This window comes from Athene cunicularia (assembly GCF_003259725.1).
Source record: "Athene cunicularia isolate RWA chromosome 4 unlocalized genomic scaffold, athCun1 chr4_part2, whole genome shotgun sequence".
In the NCBI taxonomy this organism is placed as follows: domain Eukaryota; kingdom Metazoa; phylum Chordata; class Aves; order Strigiformes; family Strigidae; genus Athene; species Athene cunicularia.
In genome coordinates, this window is record NW_020799099.1 from 21,197,279 (window position 1) to 21,217,740 (window position 20,462).

The 20,462-nt window shown below is 40.4% G+C and overlaps 2 protein-coding genes across 5 annotated transcripts in view; one reads left to right on the forward strand and one right to left on the reverse strand.

Annotated features, from left to right (window-relative positions):
* The window catches only part of HPGDS (hematopoietic prostaglandin D synthase), a 30,842-nt gene extending 20,432 nt beyond the window's left edge, over nt 1–10,410 (forward strand). The window contains exons 3-6 of the mRNA XM_026847620.1: nt 2,402–2,494; nt 5,816–5,925; nt 9,263–9,361; nt 10,004–10,410. Coding sequence (XP_026703421.1) covers nt 2,402–2,494; nt 5,816–5,925; nt 9,263–9,361; nt 10,004–10,168 — 467 coding nt within the window. The 3' untranslated portion in view covers nt 10,169–10,410. The remainder of the gene's footprint in view (nt 1–2,401; nt 2,495–5,815; nt 5,926–9,262; nt 9,362–10,003) is intronic.
* Nucleotides 10,411–13,420: 3,010 nt separating this feature from the next.
* Nucleotides 13,421–20,462, reverse strand: part of SMARCAD1 (SWI/SNF-related, matrix-associated actin-dependent regulator of chromatin, subfamily a, containing DEAD/H box 1) — a 41,768-nt gene continuing 34,726 nt past the window's right edge. For all 4 annotated transcript variants that reach the window (XM_026847617.1, XM_026847616.1, XM_026847618.1 and 1 more), the window contains 9 exons: nt 19,694–19,831; nt 19,297–19,392; nt 18,330–18,447; nt 17,954–18,075; nt 16,684–16,872; nt 15,669–15,787; nt 14,574–14,756; nt 13,796–13,905; nt 13,421–13,509 (listed from right to left, as the gene is read on the reverse strand). In XM_026847617.1, coding sequence (XP_026703418.1) covers nt 13,448–13,509; nt 13,796–13,905; nt 14,574–14,756; nt 15,669–15,787; nt 16,684–16,872; nt 17,954–18,075; nt 18,330–18,447; nt 19,297–19,392; nt 19,694–19,831 — 1,137 coding nt within the window. In that variant the 3' untranslated portion in view covers nt 13,421–13,447. The remainder of the gene's footprint in view (nt 13,510–13,795; nt 13,906–14,573; nt 14,757–15,668; nt 15,788–16,683; nt 16,873–17,953; nt 18,076–18,329; nt 18,448–19,296; nt 19,393–19,693; nt 19,832–20,462) is intronic.

The window sequence follows — 20,462 nt, forward strand, 5'->3', positions numbered from 1 at the left end:
AAAAAAAATAAATCTATAGAAACAAACCATCTTTCATTTTTCTTGTAGTGACTGACAAAGTGAAATGTCAATCAAGGCTATGGCTTTCAGACTTTCCCCCCATGTAAACACAGCAGAAAATGGTCTGTTTGGTTTCTAGATGAAGCAATTGTAGTTTCCCAACCTGAGCAGCGATCATTGTGTTTTGACAGTTATTGCTACAGAGGCTGGCTTAGTCACTTTGACCTAGCCAAGGCTTCAACAGCCCAGTGGCATTCCTACTGGGGCCTCTGAAAAAGGCTGGTTAACTCCTTCAGGAGCAGCACTCACTGCTCCTGAGCTGGTTGCACTTCGCTGTTACCTGTTGGCAGGCATTGGTGTATAGCCTCGTGTAGTCTGGGGGCGACATGAAGATGGCTGTAGGCTGACCACGCTCACATGTCCAGCAGTCACGCCTGCTCTCATCCCCTCTACTTGCACTTGCTTGAAAGATGCGCTGGTATCCTGCATAAGCAAACTATTTCACAGGTCTGTGGCTTTGGAGGCAGCGATGCTCAGGGCACTCTGTACCATTAATCCGCAGTGCAGAACCAAGGCTCTTCTCATTTTCACAACCAGAGAGCTTTTCTATTTAGCATTTAGGGATACATCTTTTCCTCTCTGGATTCTCATTGAAGGAATACATGAACTTACCAGGACCTTGCTGCTGTCTGGATAATAAATATATGAAGTCTTCTGTGCAATAAGTCTATTATTGTTTCAATAACAACGAGCAGTGCATGCTTTCTCCCTGCGGTGCAGCCATTAATGCTTTTTGAGCTCTCTTGCTTCTGCTAGTCATCAGCATCAAAATTTATACTGGCTTCACAGTGTGCTGAACTTAGGGGGGGGGGAAAAAGGGTATCACAAGTACTGTGCTCAGATGCAGAAAAAACATGTACAGAGGAGCCCTGAATGTCTTGTGCTGCTGCCAAATTTATTTTGCAGATACAGATTTGACATCTAAGACCCCGTAGCTAATGTGATTCACATAGTGTATGCTAAATCACAGAGCCACGTGGCAGGGTTCATCACTGCTGAAGTTGCCTTGATAAACAGGTCATGAATACACGAGGTTGCATTATTTTTTCCCCGTTTCGTTAAGAACTAAAAACCCTCATGGAATACAAACATCATTCCAGCTGTCCCATAAAGACAGTTCTTGCAAGTGTGAAAACACCTTGCATGTCTCCAATAGGCCATGTTCTCACTTTTCCACCTCCATCCTTTTACATTGCAAGACAGTCTTAAAATGGGCATATATCTTTTTTATGTAAAGTGTAATCCAGACGAAAATTTGGTATAAAGCATTTGGCTATGACCAGAACTTGCAATCACATACTTGGAATTTATGAAATAGCATCCTTTGAAATGAAGAGATTTAAAGTTCCTCTGGTGAACAGCACCAGGTTCCCAGGAGCGGATTATCAGCACCCTAAAGGCAATGTTTTTTCCCAGCTTAGGCTTTACTCTGAGGTTCCAGCCCCATTTGATACCATGCCAGCAGCTTCTCCAAAACATGGCAAAACAGCAGTCCAAGCTTTCACATAAATTATGCTACTAAACTAATAACTGAAATATGTTTGATTTCTTAGCTCAAACTTTTACACCCATGACACCTGCTTAGTTTGTCTACCCCTATACTTGAAGTTCTTCCCCATGACTGACAGAAATTTTTTTGAATGCAAGTGAAGTAGATTTGAGTATCTTCTTAGGATTGCAGTTCAGTGTGAAAGCTGTATCTGTCTCTTGGTGGTGACTGTCAAGTGAAACATCACAATGTAAGTTCTGAAATACAGACACTTTTCTGAATCACTGCTGCTGAATTTTAAACAAGTGTAAATGAAAAAGCACTTTTGTAGTCTTTACCCAGCCTCTTATTTTATACTCCAACTGGATCCTGCACTATAAAATCTTCAGTAGTACTTTGCTTAACCTTGGCAGTCACTCTTCTGGGGAGGAAAAAGCAAGGAAGAGAAGGAAAAACCAAGATTCAACTGAAAACTTTCTCTACATAAAGAATTCAGAACATGTAGGAGCACATTTAGCATTTACAGTAAAAGGCTAGGAAAGTAACAATACCTGGTTTCTACACTACAGTTGTCTTCTTGCAGTTCAATCTGGTTATATCCTTAAATCCAGGTTTGGTGGGTTTTTTTTTGGTTTTTTTTTTGGTGGGGTTTTTTTGTTTGTTTGTTTGGTTTTGGTTTTTGTTTTTTTTAGCCCATGCATTTCCCTACAGAAATACTGTGAAACTGTTAAGTGCTATAACAGTGCATACCCTCTGAGTGGTAAAAGTGCAACTGTTACAGACTCCCACTGTTAAGTGCAATGACTTAACTTTTGGTTGATTTTTCTATTTTTTTTTTTTTCCTCCTCCAAGCTATCCCATTTGGCAAAGTCCCCATTCTGGAAGTAGACGGAGTTGTTATTCACCAGAGCCTGGCAATAGCAAGATACCTTGCCAGAGAATCAGGTAACAGATATTTGACTATTTGCTTCTGCTTTGCACCTACCTTTAATGCTCAGGAAAAATGCATCCACAGCAAAAATAAAAACAAACCAACAGCTTGGCAAACCCAACCAAGCAGAAGTCCACACCAGCATAATAATGGTACCGGTGCTTTTCCCAGGAACAAACAGCTAATAGCTATCAGCCTCTGGTTGCATCTGTACTTTGTCTGCCAGCACCAAGTGCTGACCACAGAAACACAGAGTGCCATATAGGATGCCATTAGAGGTGCCACTCACAGAGCAACAGTTTAAAAAGCACTGAGAAGCGCTGTGTAGTGGCATGCCAGTTCAGCAGCCTTCCTTACCATAATCTGGTGCCAATTTTCTCACTGGGTTGGGGCTGCTGTGGCAATCCCGATGAAATCTCAGCCCACATCCCCTGTCGTTCCAAGATCAGAAAGAAAAAACAGAGCAGGCACAACAACTCGGATGCTGTACAACAGGGTTTCACTCAAATGTCATATAGAAAATAAAATGAAAAAAAGACCAAAAAAAAAAGTTTCACAGTTCACACCTGTAGTGTGAAATGCTATGATGTTCAGATCTGAAGTCGCATGGCTGAGCTCCACATTTGCACTGTAATTGTGTATGCCTAAAGGAAAACTCAGAAATAATCCCCCCTTCCCCTCTGCATATGATATCTGGGGTTTGGGCTGACTTCTCCAGCCAATAAACTGTATTCACCTGTCACTACATGATAGAAAGCATGTACCTGCAGCTTCCCTAAGGCTCTCAGGGTAGTTTCCCCTGGAGCTAAATTTTGAGCTGCCAAGTTAATCAGAGAGATGACCGGGAGGAGGTGGTTTTGGAAGCATGAGAGATTATCAGAGTCAGCAGGCAGAGCACTCTGAAGCATATTTAGGCAACAATTCTGAGCTGACAGAGATTAGATCAGATGGTGACATCACTTGCATTTTTAAATACTTACATGACATGGATGTACTCAACTGGTTAGATAAAGTGATATAAGACTTAGTAACACAAATAATCAAAGAGAGTAGTTAGGGCTTGCTTTAGGTCAGCAAGCTGTCGTTCAAAGCTATCTGCAAACCTGGTCTGAAGGCAGATGTGTTTGTGGTGTGCTGAACGTCAGCAAATTGAAGAGGGGGACTGGGAAGCGAGTACTATCCTACTGTTGTACGCTCTGAGCAAAGAGATGTAATCTGGCTTTCAAAATATCCCACATCTTCCAACTGAGGAAACAAGCAGGAGTGCAGAGCATTACTCTTCAGGGCACTAGCACAACATACTTTCAAGCATGTCTGCAATACTCTGTTCCTGCCAGTTTCCTTCATACTTGATACAATCTACAACTTGCAAGAGAAGAGAATGATGAGCATCCACCTGGTAATGAAACACGGAAGAGAAAGCCTCCCTTCCCACCTCCTGCCAGGAGGCTGATGTGGAGCTGTGCTCCTTTTATGCTCTGAATGAAGTTCTGACTTAAGCATTCCTCTCATACTTTTCCCATCGGTTCGCAACAGCTACAAAAGGCCAGGGTCCTGGGGCACACCCAGACCACGTGGTTCTCCTTTCAGTGTTACAGCAGGAAAAAGAGCATGCATGGAAGGGGAAAAAAAAAAAAAAAATCTCTTGATCTTCATAGTCAAAACTTGCTAGTTCTGCCATTAAGTCTGCACACGTTGCTAATTCTTTAAATTTGGTGCCTGTCACCAACAACTCTTTACTGAAAGTGCAGAGAACTTTAATGCCCAAAGGGAAAGGCACAGCCCCACACCCCCTTTGAAAACATGAAGTTTCAGCAAGGGAGATGGCTTGCCAGAGGAAGGGCATATGGTTTATGGGAAACACCGAGCCTCTAGGTGAGGTTTAAGGAACAGAAGGATGACCTGAACCTGCAGAGAGGGGAAAGCATGAACACAGGTCTGTAGAAAAAGTGCAAGGGAATAAAGTAGTAGCATTAAGATGACTGCAGGCAAACCAAAATGACAATAGGGTTGGAAAGCAGATTTGTAAACAAGACAAAGTTTGGCTAAGGTGCCCAGTTAAAATTAAGTAATGAAAAGCAAGCAGAATGTCATGAGAGGGTTCTAAATAGGGCTGGATGAGCAAAATAGAGGGAAAGAGAAGCAGACATTCACAGAAGTACTTTTGGAGATTGTGTTGACTAAGATGGAGAAACCATGAAATAGAGAAGAACATTGAAAGCTGGCGTAGGGAAAAATTAACAGAAGGGAATTACAGAAACATCTAGGTTGGAAAAGAGCTTGAAGATCATCCAGTCCAACCATTAACCTGACAGTTCCCAACTACACCATATCCCTCAACGTTATGTATATCAAATTCTTGAACACCTCCAGGGATGGGGACTCCACCACCTCCCTGGGCAGCCCATTCCAACACCCAACAACCCCTTCTCTAAAGAAATGCTTCCTAATATCCAGTCTAAACTTCTCTGGTGCAACTTGAGGCCATTCCCTCTTGTCCTGTCACTTATTACTTGGTTCAAGAGACTCATCCCCAGCTCTCTGCACCCTCCTTTCAGGGAGCTGTAGAGGGCGATGAGGTCTCCCCTCAGCCTCCTCTTCTCCAGACTAAACACCCCCAGTTCCCTCAGCCGCTCCCCGTACGACCTGTGCTCCAGACCCTGCACCAGCTCCGTTGCCCTTCTCTGGACACGCTCGAGTCATTCAATGTCCTTTTTGTAGTGAGGGGCCCAAAACTGAACACAGGAATCGAGGGGCGGCCTCACCAGTGCCGAGTACAGGGGTCAGATCCCTTCCCTGTCCCTGCTGGCCACGCTATTGCTGACACAAGCCAGGATGCCATTGGCCTTCTTGGCCCCCTGGGCACACTGCTGGGTCATGCTCATCGGGCTGTCAATCAACGCCCCCAGGTCCCTCTCTGACTGGCAGCTCTCCAGCCACTCCTCCCCAAGCCTGTAGCACTGCTGGGGGTTGTTGTGGCCCAAGTGCAGCCCCCGGCATTTGGCCTTATGGAAACTCCTGCAGTTAATTAGTACTGACCATCACTGAATGTGCTGGGATGGTGGAAGGCAGAGAGAGGATAAAGAAGCTGTAGTCAGGCTGTGGGCTCAGATGATGGAAAGAACAACTCACTACATCAGATGGCTGTATAAAGCTGGAGAAGGAGAAAAAGCCAAGGTAGTTGACATTGCACCTGGATGCAAGGAGTCAAATGCATGTTGTTAGCATGCATTATTTTTATGGAAATGTTTCAAAAAACAGAATTTACCTTTGGGGTAACAAAAATTCCTGCTGATGCTGCCTCTAACCTCTCTTCATATGCTTGCTTCACACAGGTCTGGCAGGTCAGACACCTGTGGAACAAGCACTAGCTGATGCCATTGTGGACACCATAGATGACTTTATGACACTGTTCCCTTGGGCAGAGAAGAACCAGGACGTGCGAGTAAGACAGTCACTAATTTAAACAAAGATAGCACATCAGCCATGACTCTGTACCTGAGTATGCCCTCTGGAGAAACTGCCATGTGTCAGCCCCTGGGTCCATCACCTCACCTCAGCAAAGCTGAGCTGGATAGGCTCTGTGGTGCTCCCTTGAGGCTAATCTGGCCAAAGCCTTCTGCTCCCTCCCACCTCATCCTACATCCGTTTTTCTTGACACTTGGTAGAAATGAGACCATCATGAGCCTGTAAAACAGCAAGTGCTGCTAAAGAGGGGAGGTAGCACATCCCTCACTGTCACTGCAGCCATGCTCTTCAGACCCACATGGCCTCACCTCAGTCCTCTGCAGTGCTTCTGCAAATACTGATACTAGGCTAACATGCTGTCATGGCTACTTTAGCACACAGGCATGAGCAAGTCCTACAGCCCATGTGGGTTTTTTTAGGTTTTGGGTTTTTTTAGTATCCACCCAGTCCATCTCACCAGAGTCCCAAACACAAGCATGCAGATCAGCTGCTGGGGGAAGAGGGTGATGGATGAGTTAACTCCAGCATTACAATGGCTCCATGCAGCTCTGACCCAAGCAGGTGAGGTGACCTGATCCTTTTAGGAAAGTGGTAGTGTAACATGTCTCACCATTAACTACCAGTGCAGCTAACCTTCCATTTATTCAAAGGTAACATTTCAGATCAACTACATTATATTATTACAAAAAACACAGAGTACAAAATGTTGCCCAAAACCAATAGTAAAACAATGAGAGTGCTCTGAAATCTTGCAGGAAGAAATCTGAAAGTGCTTATTGGAGGTTTCAGTATTTAAAAACGTGAATTACTCAATTTCCTGAAGTTTCCTAATTTGGTGAGGGGAGATTGACTCATGATTTTTCATCATTTAGGAACAGCCACAGTACTGCTAACGTGCTAATGTAGAAGCAGCACTACTGCCACAGTACTGTCAATCCTTTACAGGGAAACTCCCATAATGCCTGCGTGTGTCCCAGCTTGTACTCAAACACTTCTCTAAAGTAATGACCCAGATCATGTCACCAGTGATTAATTTGAAAGGGAAGAGAGTTCACAGGCAACCCTTATATGCCTGTATGCACGTATGCATGCAAGGGAGTGTTTTGGGGCCAAGGAATATCGAGAAATCTTGCTTTATGGGAATCCCCAACATTTTTCTGTTAGCTATTCTCCCTCTCTCCTCCTGGGTCCGCTGCCACCACCTTGTGGTAGAAGTGGCATCTCATGGTCTCACAAGGCCAGATTTAAGTAATGTACACGCAGTAAAGTCAGAAAACTTCTTCAGGCCTGACAAGTGATTACAGAACACACATCCCTCAGAGAAAGGTGTGTTATCTAGCCAGTAGCAGTGAGAAAAGCAAGCAAGGTAGAGGGAGCAGAGGGTGAAGTTGCCCATGGAAGCTCCCTCTGTGTCAGGCACAGACTATGCCTTTACCCTACACCCCCCAAAAAAATAGCTGGCATTGCAACAGCTTTGTTATGCTTTGCTGGAGAGCTCCAGAGTTGAGAGAAGTAGGTTGTGCCAATTCCAGACAGTGGGTCCTAGTTGTGTCCCCACTAGCTTCATGGGCTGACAGTGTACTTCTGTAGTTGGGGAAGGTCATTGCTGTGATCAGAAAAAACCTTGGGGTGTAAGGGGGGGGGCATGGGATCTTACCTAAAAATAGTAAATACTACAGCACAGGGTACAAACAGAATTTCTGGACTGCAAACTTCTGGCTGTAACTTGCAGTCACCATATTCAATTACTAAGCTCTTAACTGACAGCAGAAAATTGAACATGTCTGCAGAAATACTTGTTTCAGCCTGTGTTTTGGGACCATTTAGGCTGCTGCCTCTTCTAAATTTTTTTTTTTTTCATTAACTTGAATTTCAAAGCTACTGAAATAATTCTGTTCTTGTGTAGCTGTGCTTATTTAACCAAGCCTGAGTATGTTCCTCCAAAATGAAGCCAAGCAAATTAACTGCACAAATTGCCACATGGGTCACATCAGATGATTACAATAGTTTGCAATCTCAGTTGCTTCTGTGCAGGTGAAAAACCAGAAACTGTTTCCCTCTCCAAAGGAAACAGCTAACCCTTTAAAAGCAACCTTAAAACTTTCTGCTATGGGGAACAGCTAGCAGAGAACCACCACTATACACAACCCCATCCTTCACACGTTAATGTACAAACATTAACACCCATAGCCTTCAATGCAGAGTCCAGCTTTGAAAACATATTCACCCTGGTTTGGACCAGGATGGAGTTAATTTTCACTGAAGTATTTCATACCATGGGATGTCATGCCCAGGTGGGCAGTCGCTCTGGCCTCTGAGCTTTCCGCTGGGGGTTGGCAGCACGCTCTCTCTCCTCGGGTGGTATTGTTGCTGCGATCGCTAAGCCACTGTTGCATTTTACCCGTTTTCTTTTTTTGAGCTCACTATCGTTACTGTTGTTCTCTTGTGATATTTAGTAAATTCTTTCTTGTTATCCAACCCAGGAATTCTCTTCTTCTGTCCCTCCCCTATATTACCAGAGGGGGGAAGGAGAGGTGAAGGGGCTGCCAGCTGAGTTCAAACCTCAACAATATTTTAGCCACCTCAAATCTCATTGCTGCAGAGACAAAAAAGCAGAATAATGTGCTAACATAAAAGTTCAAAGATAAATCCAGCAAAAACTTAAGACTCAGCTTCCACATCTCACACAAGAAGGGCTGGTAAGGAAAGAAAACCAACCAGCATCTGACAGCACAGAAAGACTGAGCTTAAAGAATTCTGGAAACATAACATCCATAAGAGTCACCACCCAAATGACTGTGAGACATGGGGAATATATCTTATAGATGGATTCTTCCCAAATCTATGGCAGAGTTCCCCACCTTGCCACAGCTGGGTGGCTGTTAACACAGATAAATGAGGAGCATCACTCCACTCATCATGTCTCAGCATCCAGGAGCTCTCAGGTTTTCCTTAAGAGAGCAATTGGCTTAAGTCATGGCTCACCAAGACACAAATGCCGTTTTGGGCATCTAACCCACTTCATGGGTATGACCTCAGCTTTCCTAAATTCTATAGTGCCCCTTTACATTGAATCCAAATGACAGTTACCTCCACATTTTTTATCCTAAATAACTGCTTGACTTGGATGTTAATACATTCCTTCTTCCAAAGAGAACTGAGAATACTCTAAAGTCTGAGTCAGACCAAATGATTTCACTGTCACTTTTTCAGTTCTCTGCTTTTTCACAAATAAGAAACCCCCCTAAATTCAGTTTTGCTGACTGCTGTACTTACAGATTGATGTGCATCTTTGTGTTTTGTTCTTCCCCCAGAAAAAAGCATTTGACGATATCCTCACCAATAAAGCACCTGAGTTACTGAAAGATTTGGATACTTTCTTAGGGGATAACAACTGGCTGGTAGGGAAGTCTGTAAGTATAACTTTTGTTTCCAATCAGGTTTCCAGAAAAATTAAATCCTTGAGAATTCATGAATTTCCAGATTTCATGCCAGCCCATGAAACAACCCTCCCTACTCTTAAAAATTTGTTCTTACCAATACACAACTGGTTGCTCAATTGCAAAGTGAAAATTGTTTTCCATACTACCAGAAGAGCAAGCCAAACCAGGACTATGATTTGCATTTTCTAAACCAGTTTAGAAGTATGTTGACACAAAATATTAGAAATTCCTTGGTAGTGGTCAATACAGATGGGAGTTGTATAATCACTGATCAATTTATAGGACAATATGAAAAAAACACTGAAAATGTAATAATCTTTTTTACCCAAAACGGTTTGGAAACTAATTAAAACACTTTACTGGAATACAGTTTCCACTGGAAAGATTAATATTATAGTGCAAGTCATATTTGTAGCAAGGGCTTTATTTAACCAATTTTTACTTAAGTCTTGCATTGCAACCTGATTACTAGCTCTATAGTTATAGGCTTTAAATTAAAAAAACCCACAAACCAGATCAATTCCTGTTTCATTTCTGCAGTTTGCTGAGAATACTGGTTCCAGCTTTTGAGATTACCAGCTAATCTTACTGCTTTGTCTCCCATTTCACCAGGTAACATGGGCTGATTTCTATTGGGATGTTTGCAGTACAACACTTCTGTCCTGTAAACCTGACCTGGCAGACAACTACCCCAGGCTTTTGGCTCTCAGAGACAGAGTGCAAGCGCTTCCAGCTATCGCAGATTGGATCCAGAAAAGACCGAAGACTATCATGTAGATCAGTATTTCAGCCTAGAAAACACAAATGCATGTTTAGTTTTCAATGTGACAAGACTCCTAAGTTATTAATTTTAGAATATTTTAAGTTAATTTCAGGTGGGTATGCTATACCAACCCAAACCCTACCACTTGTATCCATTTACAGGAGAGAATCTAAAAAGCTGATTGAATAGAGTAGAGCCCGAGGGAGAAGGGTGCTTTCACCCACATACCCCACTACTAATAAAATGTCTGATCAACACAATTAATGGTCTGTGGACTCTCAAAGGGAGATGAATGAACTTTCCTGGAGAGATACAATCTCAACAATACTTTGTTTATTGCAGACTTTCAATCTTGAGGAAAGCAGGCTAATTAACAGAGATGATAAATGTATGGGAAGACTAAGGACATTTAAGCAAAAAAACAAAGATCCACTTAATCCACAAACTTCAAGCTTCTCAAGCACTTTCTTTAGCTTCTTTGTTTATGCTGTGCCTCTGCAAAAAAACCCAAAACAATAAACTACTCCAACCAAACCAAAAAGCAGCTGCCCAGGTGCCCACATCAGCACCAGTCCTCCACAAGCACACCAACTTCAAAAACATCCAGCAGCTCAGTATCTCTTTCAGTAAGCAGGAGACAAATCGGGAGATGGTGGCGGTGGAAATCAGGTTTAGACCAAATGAACAAACAGTGGCACTGGGGAAACCAGGTAGGTGAAAATTCTGGCAACACAGCCGTAGATGCAAGCGGTTTACACAAACTCAAGGGGGAGGCAAGTGCTTGCAAGAGGACTCCACTGTGTAGGATAAGCAGATAAACCACAACAAACTTTGGAAATCCTCTGGACTGAAAATGGCCACTTCTTGGAAAAAATACTTCCCTTCACACTTGCTTTTCCCTCCCACCACAAGTATTATTTCATTAAGTCATGAGCAACACCAATCAACCACTAACAGTTCAGGTTAAACCAGGAATTAGCAGAACTGAAAACAAGGTCCAACCTTATGCTCATTCCTGTATGGTATCTCCACCTGCTTTGCAACTCCTGGCACGCTTTGTTCTAGCTCTGTAGAGATTTTTCCTTCTTCAGTTCTCACTCTCTCTTCTTCAGCCAACAGACTTCAGATAGTTGTATTTTTTTTTCCCCTGTACATCTTTCCCAACCAGAGACACCGGATCAGAGTGGCTGAGGTTGAAGGGACTTTGGGAGGTCATCTGGTCCAAATCACCTGTTCAAGCAGGGCCACCTAGAGTCAGCTGCCCAGGACTGCACCCAGACAGCTTCTGAATGCCTCCAGTGATGGTGACTACAATCTCTTACGACTCCCAGTTAAAGAGGGTAGAAACAGTTATAATAAGCAAAAAACGGCAGAAACACATGAGCTTCACAGCACTTGAAGATGGTTACTGACCCCAGGGATATGATTGTTCAAGGACTAACCACTGTTCAACTAGATTATATTAACTGAATAAATACACATACCAAACTGAAACACCACACAGACCACAGTACAGGTCAGGCATTTTGTTTCAATTCACATTTGAAGCAAACAGGTGAGAACACCCAAATACTACAGGATAAGAGTTGTGTTAGGATCATGCTCAACAGAAACAACCTAATTAACTGTAGCATTAAACACTTGTGGTGATCTGTTAAATCCCACTATTTAGTCCACAAAATAGGTGGAATTTAAGCAACAGAGCAGACAAACTGATTCTTACCCTTTCTCACATAATAAAATATTTCTTCACCCTGTTTCAGTTGCACATTTTGGAACATGCAGCACAACCACAGAAGATTTCTAGCAAAAGCCAAGTAAAGTTTAGGTCAAACTTTGAAAACATTTTAAAAGCTTTATTTTTCCATCCATTTCATACTTGCAGAAATCATGTACAGTTGGAAAAAATACACACAGCCATGACCAAACCAAACCTAGAAGATGCCCAACTCACAGACCACCTCACTAGCAATATCTGAAGACAGGCTGAAATACTCAGCAACTATGGACTTCAGCTCCTCTTCTCTGTTCTTCATATAAAGCTGTTTAAGTTATTCCAAAAGATGCAACAAGTGTCTTCTGAGAGAACCACATATAGAAAAGTGGTAACTATCAACCCCATATTGCAAATCAGAGTGAATTCTAGGACACGATCCTCAGAGATTCAGCCTGGTACAGATTTGCTGATCATACAGCAGCTGAGGCTTTAACAGAGGACAGGGGCAATAAGGACTTCCCTGTATTTTGCCTTCTCCCAGCTTCTAAAATAGTAGCTGTCTGAATCTTAAGTACTCCCAGTTCAAAAGGCCAAATTTCAGCTTTCTCATCTGTCTAGAATGGACATTCCTCCTCTCCTACCTCCTCAGATCACATCCTTGCCAGCAGATTATAACTTCAGGTAGAGGCACACCTCATCACTGATACCACTGAAGCTCTTCATTTCACTCAGATGAATTCAAGTATCACTGAAACTTCAAGACGACAGCAAGACATAAGCTTTGTGTCACTACATAACTGCTTGTGCCACTTCACTGGCAGAGCACAGATGTACTCCAAGGACTGACAAAGAAATTACAACCTGGGTGGAAAGTTCCATTTGGAAGGAATTCTGGTTTTATAATCAATATCTTATCACAACTGTGATTAGAGTATAACAAAACATTAGTAATTAACTAGTGCTGGATAAAGCCAATTCGGTTCAAATGGAACATTTCAGCTAGTTTGAAAGCTGCCTATTTGATTTATAACATGCAAGTTACCACCCCCTCCCTCACAAGTAACCACAAAAATTAAAATATTCTGTTAATCCATGGAATTTTATTTGAACAAGTAGATACAAAACCAGTACAGTACATTAAATGAACCAGAACAAGCAGAAACAAATTCGAGCATTGTCAATAAGGCACATATAAAAAAATCTACACACATAATCCAGTGAAACAGACAGTTTATATATATATATATATTTGGAGGTAGAAATAATTACAAAAATACTGACAAATCTTAAGCAGTAGCAGATCTGTTAAAACAATTACTACTTAGGTCCCTGTTTTGAAAAGTCATCTGTAAAATAACATTTATTCAGAATCCAATGTTGGCACATTCGGGCCATTTGTTTTTCAGCATCAAAAGAATGCTATCGGTGTTAAAAATTTTCAGTAACATGAGGAATACAATAAAGAAACTACAAAAAGTTCTTTAAATGTTCGTAAAATTCCCGGTCATCAATAACGTAAGAGTGCTTGGGGTACAACATCACCTTTTTCCCTTGAATTCCACAGCGTATTTACATTTTAGAGACCTAACGAAGCTTTTAATAGTGTGGCTATATCTGCTGGAATGGTTCCTTCTTCTCCTGAGAAGAAACACAAGTGTTAGTACAGCTCAAAATATTTCACATAGACTAAAGTCTAGATCCACAAAACTGCACAAAATCCTCTAATTGTAAGAATATGTTACTGATCCAGTTACTCAGAGGGCACTTCCTGTGAAACTGAAAAATAATCAGCACAAATACATCTTTCTAGTTTATTTAACATTTAAAAGATGCTTGTCTGCATCCAGAACTTTTTTTTTTTTCAGAATATATTGCAGCAACCTTAATTTACTTAAGTAGACATCATTATGTGCAAGATACTTACCTGAATCTGCTGCAGTCATATCTTGTTCTAACTTCAATTTCTGCTGGCTGATTTTGAGCATGGATTCTTCAATAGTCCCCTTACTGATTAGCTTTATGACTTTTACTTCTCTGAAAACCACAAAACAGGATAAACCCAATTCTATAGTTACACTGGATTAGTGAAAAAGGGAAGGATGCTATGCCTTTACTCAGCTGACAGTGGTTTAAAACAAAAATAAGGAAATGAACAAGAGGGCAATACAAAGAGTTCCTAGTTTTTCTGAAAACTTTTCTCCTGCCACTGCAAAGTCTGAACAGTCACAACAATCTCCATTAATAGAAAAAACTCAATTTCCCCCTCATCCCATACTACAGTTGAAATACCAGTTATTAAACATATTCTATTGCTCACATTAGCTTATTCTGACTGAGGACTCTAAAACAGTCCATGGTTTCACTCTTTATGACAGGGTGGCACTTTAGAGGTTAAGTCTCCTGAAGAGACCCAAAACCTTCAGATATGCCTTGAAATAATTCCGAGCACCATAAATTTGAGCGTTATAGAAAATTTGAGAGCTACAGAGAACTGGAAAAAAAGAGGATAATCTATTTAAGGTTTGTTGTTGCCAGCAACAGGTGCTAAGACAATTCTAATTGCCTAGCTCCACACAACCCAGAGCTGCTTTACACAAGTCTCTGCTTAAAATGGAATTTTCAGTCATGAAATATTGTCCCTTTAGCTTCCTTTGAGAGCTTGCCTCTAAGAAAAGGCAATCCTTATAATTAAAAAGTCTTACCTTGTCTGACCTACTCTATGGCATCGGTCCTCTGCTTGCTTATCATTGTACGGGTTGCAATCAATATCATGAAGAATAACAACATTTGCTGAGGTCAGATTAATTCCCAAGCCACCAGCTTTGGTTGACAGGAGGAATACAAATATACCCATATCTGTATTGAACTGATCTATTAGGTGTATCCTGTGAAACACAAGAGAAAACATATCAGGACTCGGAGAAAACACGCCACTGCCTCCAGAGTTGAATACAGAAGTTAGGATTATCTTTTGAAAGGGAGGACAGTGACAATGCAAAGCAGCAAAAAAGTACAGATGTTATACAGAAGGAAAAAGGGTACCAACAGTCCTCAGCAGTGACCAGAACACAGAGACACCTCAATAGCAAAGAATGAAAAGATGCTTGGAAAAAAAAACTTTGGTTGATCATAGAATACAAAGAGCAAGTTGGAGGACAAGGGAAGACTAAAAAAGTACTAGAAACAAATGGGGGCAGGTGGAGAAGGAGAAATTTTGCTTCATGACTGTCTTCTGTACTAATTGCACATCAAGGGAAATAACAGACTTCAACTGTAAGTGGGAAGTAATACCACAGCAAGAATGACTGTTTTGAAATGAAGGAAAGAGCACCTAAAAAAATTTAAAAATGAAACAGGAAACATCAGAAAACCGGCACAGCTCAAGTGCAAGAAAAGCAACATTTTCAGCTGTGAAGGACAAGAGTAAACAGTTTGTCCTAGAGAAACAAAGGGGTTGTAACAGAGATATACTATACTTCCAAGTAACATCTGCACAAGACCTTTTGCTATGGCACGCTGACACACAAGCAAATCAAACACACCATGAACTGCTGAAAACACAAAAGTTTTCCATTTCAATGGCTAAGACTGTAAACTGACCACCTAAAACTCACCTTTCAGCCTCATCCTTGCTAAGGCAAGCTGAAATCCAACATTAAACCCCTTCTATAGTCAATGCCCACTGACCACAGAGTTCTAAATATTGGAAAACAGAGGTAAGGGTTTTAAGTCACCTCCCCCGCTCCATGCACACATCCATTTTTTCCTCTCTCATCTTCAGCAAAGAAGTCACATACCGATCAGAAATCTGTGTTTTTCCATCCAACCTAATATATCTATGTTGCCAGTGTTTTAGGAAAACTTCCAAGATATCCAACATCATAGTAAACTGGCTAAATAATACAACTCTGTCACCCTGGAAATGACAAAGCAGAAGTTTTAAAACGTGTCAATTATGGATAATGAACTACACAAATACTTGATTGGTGCAAATACATGATTTTACTCTGACTGACTCTCTATTTTCCAAACTAAAAGACTAAGATAAAATTTATCAAGTCAGGACCGACTTTCAGTGAAGATACTGTATCCAGTATTTCTGCTGCATTAACCCACCTTTTCTCAGTGCAACAATTTTTTAGTTACTGTATACTTTGGTGACTCAAGCAATCTAGAAACCACATGTCAAATGCATAAACGACAGATCTACATAATCTATAAACATCAACAAAATATTTTCATTAAAAACTTTTATTTAAGCTATACTCCATATAATACAGAGCAGTAGCACTCTTGTCTGAAATAAGTGAACAGATGCACAGCACACACATGCAAATTTAGGATGCTCTGAAGTATTACGGTACATGCTTATTTGTAAAATAAACCAGTTTGACTCAAAGCAGTGACCTCTTCTTACCTTTACACTGGCTTAATACATACATGATTATTTTAATGTAATACAGCCTTATTCAATTGCCTAAAGGTGGTCAAAGTTCATGATCTGTGAAAATGATGTATACTGATAAAGTAGTGTATACTGAGAAAGTAGTGTTAACTCAGGATGAATATTCTGAAACTTGGAAAAATGGGAAAGCTTGCTTCAGCTGTCTCTAAAGTGACATGCGTAGGCAGGACTGCGTGTTGAAAGCCGTAAGTATTGCTTTGCAATACTGCACACGCACTAAATGACATTGTAATAGCCCACAGAAAAGCAACTGGGTGGCAATACAGAACTAGTAAAAGTTAACCAGTCAGTTACAGCCACCCTTAGATGGACAGGAAAAGATGTTTCCACCCATCTGTAGTACCAACCTTCTCTTTAAGGTCTGACAGAATGCGTTCCAGTGCTCTAAACTTTCCAGAATCCAAGATCTGATCCATGTCTAACTTGAAGTCACTGACATGAGAATATTGCTTACAAAGCAAATGCAGCTCAAAATCTGTCATTACTGTCATATCTTCAAAGATAAGGTCAGGGTTAGCATCACAATGTGTAGGTTCCTGTGAGCAAAAGTGAAGGGAAATAATGCAATACACAATCTCACTAGACAGACAAGAAAAAACAAAACACACCACACAGTAACATCCAAAATTTCTGAAAGAACAAAGTAGCACAACTAGACATGGACAAATGCCAGAGCGTGGCTCATGCAAGCAACAAAAGATGAACTCTGCAACCCCAGGATTAGAGTAGAGGATCATTACTTTGCAATTTAGTTTTTACAAGAACTTGTACTATCAAAAACTAAGAAGTATATGCTCAACCTCCATAGCAATTACCTAGTTCCCATCAAGCCCTATGACCTTTTACCCCTGTATCAGACCTCTTCCCCTGAAGACACATTCCCTAAAAGGGAGGTCCAATCCTTGGATAGATGGTAGAAGACATGGGAAGCCCAGCCCAAGATGTAGGGTGGGTAGAGGGATGTCATGCCTGGAAGAAAGAGGAAAAGAAAAGCCACATCTGGAGAGTACGATGGTATGAGTAGGAATAACAAGGGACAAAAATCCTTCATAAACCAATGGGTCACTTCTTCCCTTCCCCCTAGCCGGGACTGGATTTATTTTAAAACAAAGCACACCTGTTGCACATTCAGATTATTTTTTTTTTTTATACTTCAGAAAGAAGCAACAGTTTTCCCCAAACTCCACAGGCATTAACCCCAGCTTCAACAGTTCAATACTTCCCTATTTTAGTTCTGTACAGCCTAGATTTCTTGCTACTCAGAAAATACTAGTAATGCTAGCCCACATAAAACTGTTTTCATAAGTAGTTTGGCTTTAAATTTTGGGTTGGAGGAGGGAAGAGGTGTTAAGGAGGAGCTAATGAAAAGGAGATCACTGCAGTCCCACAACTGTTCTCTCCATTCTAATATCCAATAAAAAGTCAGTGTTAAACACATACAGAGCTTGACTAGAGCACTGGACAGATGCAGAGTAATAAAAAGCAGCAACAATGAATTAAGTTTTGCAAAGACACACTTTTGACCAGAGGACTGACAAGAAAAAAAAATAAAATCTATTTAAGTTGCACTGAAGATTCTGAGAAATTAAGGATTGCTTCTGAATCTCATCACCTTACCTTGAGCATAAGCATGGACATGGCCCTGAGCTTTTCAGTCGTGTAATGCTGACGATGCAAGAGAGGGTGATTAGCCATTTTTCTAAGTTGCATCATTACATTTCCCATATCAGAGTTTTTCTCTGTACACAAAGAAATAAGGTATATTCAGAAGTATATTCACAGATGCCTGTCTGACACACCTTCGTCTCTCAGGATAACTTTATTTGTAAGAACTGAATTTGGTGTTTCACTAATTACCTGAACTTAGGAAATACTCATAGAAGGGATATAGAGTATTTAACATTTCTACAAAGCAAGGTCGTTGTAGTCATTTGACATATGTCTGGGCATGAAAAAAAAAATTACCGAAAAAGGAAACTAAACCCTCACATACCATTACTGTTAATCGTTTTCTTGAGCTTGTTTAGGAGATCACAGTACAGTTGTTCCTGTTTCTCAGACATGGCACATAATTCAATGAGATCTTTTTTGGGAGGTAGTTGTTTAAGGACCTGAGGAAATAAAAACATACCATGTAAAACCCCCACTGTAGTGAACAGTCAGTAGTTCTGTACTATCTTACAAGCCTGCCTTTAAACTAGTCTATTCATTCTCCTCATCCCAACTCTTTTCATTGGCTGCAACTTTGCCAAGTCAGCAGTTCGACCTATTCGGAACTTTATTTGGATTATAGATCACCTCCCCATTAAATAACATTGTCTGCTCACTCCAAAACTGCACAAAATACTACTACATGCAATACCTGGAACCTTCTGCCCTGCTAATCAGATACCTTCTTCAAACCACTGACTACTAGAATATGCAAGTACACAGAAATGCTTTCCAAATCACTATTAAGTTTTCCCTTTCTTTCATACATGCAATTTTATCTAGAAGAATTTAAATGTTTTGATTTTAGGATGAAAAATAAACACTTTGATGATAGCAAACTAACTTAAGCCACACATCTCTAGTCTTACACAAATACATACATGTACATTCAGTGCCTTATCCTTTCAGTTAAAGTCATCAGCTTTACTATAAAGTCACAAATATTTTTGTGGGTCACGTGGAAAATTTATCACTCGGCACTGCACAGAACTATCTTTCAGTGGCCCTTCATAACTAAAATTCCCAACTGCAAGTAATCAGCAAATAAGAAGCATCAAAAACCAAAGCTGCAGCAGGTCACATTTTCACTTGTAAACTTCTGAAATATGGAAAGCTCAAGTTTCTTGCTCCTCCTAGATAAACAGATAAAACTAGCACTGTGAAAATTTGACCTTAAATTCTACTGTTAGTCTCAAAGATTACCAGGCTTTTAATAATATGAAACCACTGTTTTCAAGATAAAGTATTACCTCATCTTTTACTCTTCTCAAGATGAATGGTTTTATTATCTGCTTCGCATGTGCAATCCTCTCCTTTTCATATATACTTTGCTCTTCAGCACTCTTCTAAGGAAAATATTGCAAGAATTCAATTACAGTACAAGTTTTCTGCTTTAACACCATCTTAACTATTCTAACTTGAGGAAAAACCCAGCCAGAACAGACAGATCTAAGGATCATTCGTAACTAGAGATAAACCTGTTATGACACATTCTTACTTTAAATGGTTTATTTCATTGCTTCACTTTCTAGATTTTCTTAACATTGTCTGTTTCTATAAAATACGAATAAAACAGAAGCTATGCAGCAACAGCAGTGTTCTAGAAAAAAAAAATTTTTTTTCAAGAAGGGAATATATAATACTTACTGTTTTTGAAGAGAACATCCTTCGGATTTCACTTGTGCTACTGCTGAACATATGTGGCATAACAAAATTCAAGAGGGACATCAATTCCAACAGATTATTTTGAACTGGAGTCCCTGTTAGCAGTAAGCGATTCTTTGCCTGTTTGTGCAAAGTGGAAATCAGTAGTGAGAAACATTAGACAAGCAGGTTAAAATTAATATTGGCAAAACCAACACAGTTATGGAGAACTGAGAAAGTGAGCTTAGTTTAAAATTACTTACACTTCATATATATATATATATATATGTTCAGATCTCATGGAATAATTTCCTGGTTAAATCAACAAAACCATTAACAGATCTGTCGAGAACTGAGCACATATCAATTTAAAACTATTTAGGATGCTTAATACAGATGTAAGAAAAGCCTTCCTGACTATTATGGTGTTTTCTTTTTGTTGTGTGCATGTTTTTGTGTGTTTATTTTTGCTTTTGTTATTGCTTGGGTTTTTGTGGGTTTTTTTAAATTAATGCACTGATTTTCTAATGTCATATGGTACTTATGCCCAAGTTTTAAATTGCAAGTACAAGTCATAGTTTAATTGCTTATAGATCAGCTTCTTAAAAGGGCTTTTGATGATGTGATCTTGAAAAATAAGGTGTAGTAAGTGCTAAGTATATTATCATACAAATATTACAGTGCTAAATCACAATCATCAGAAGAGCTGTACTGAAATTTTCTCTTTTTCAAAATGCTGTTGACTCAGGCTAGAAACTACAAGAAAAAAAAT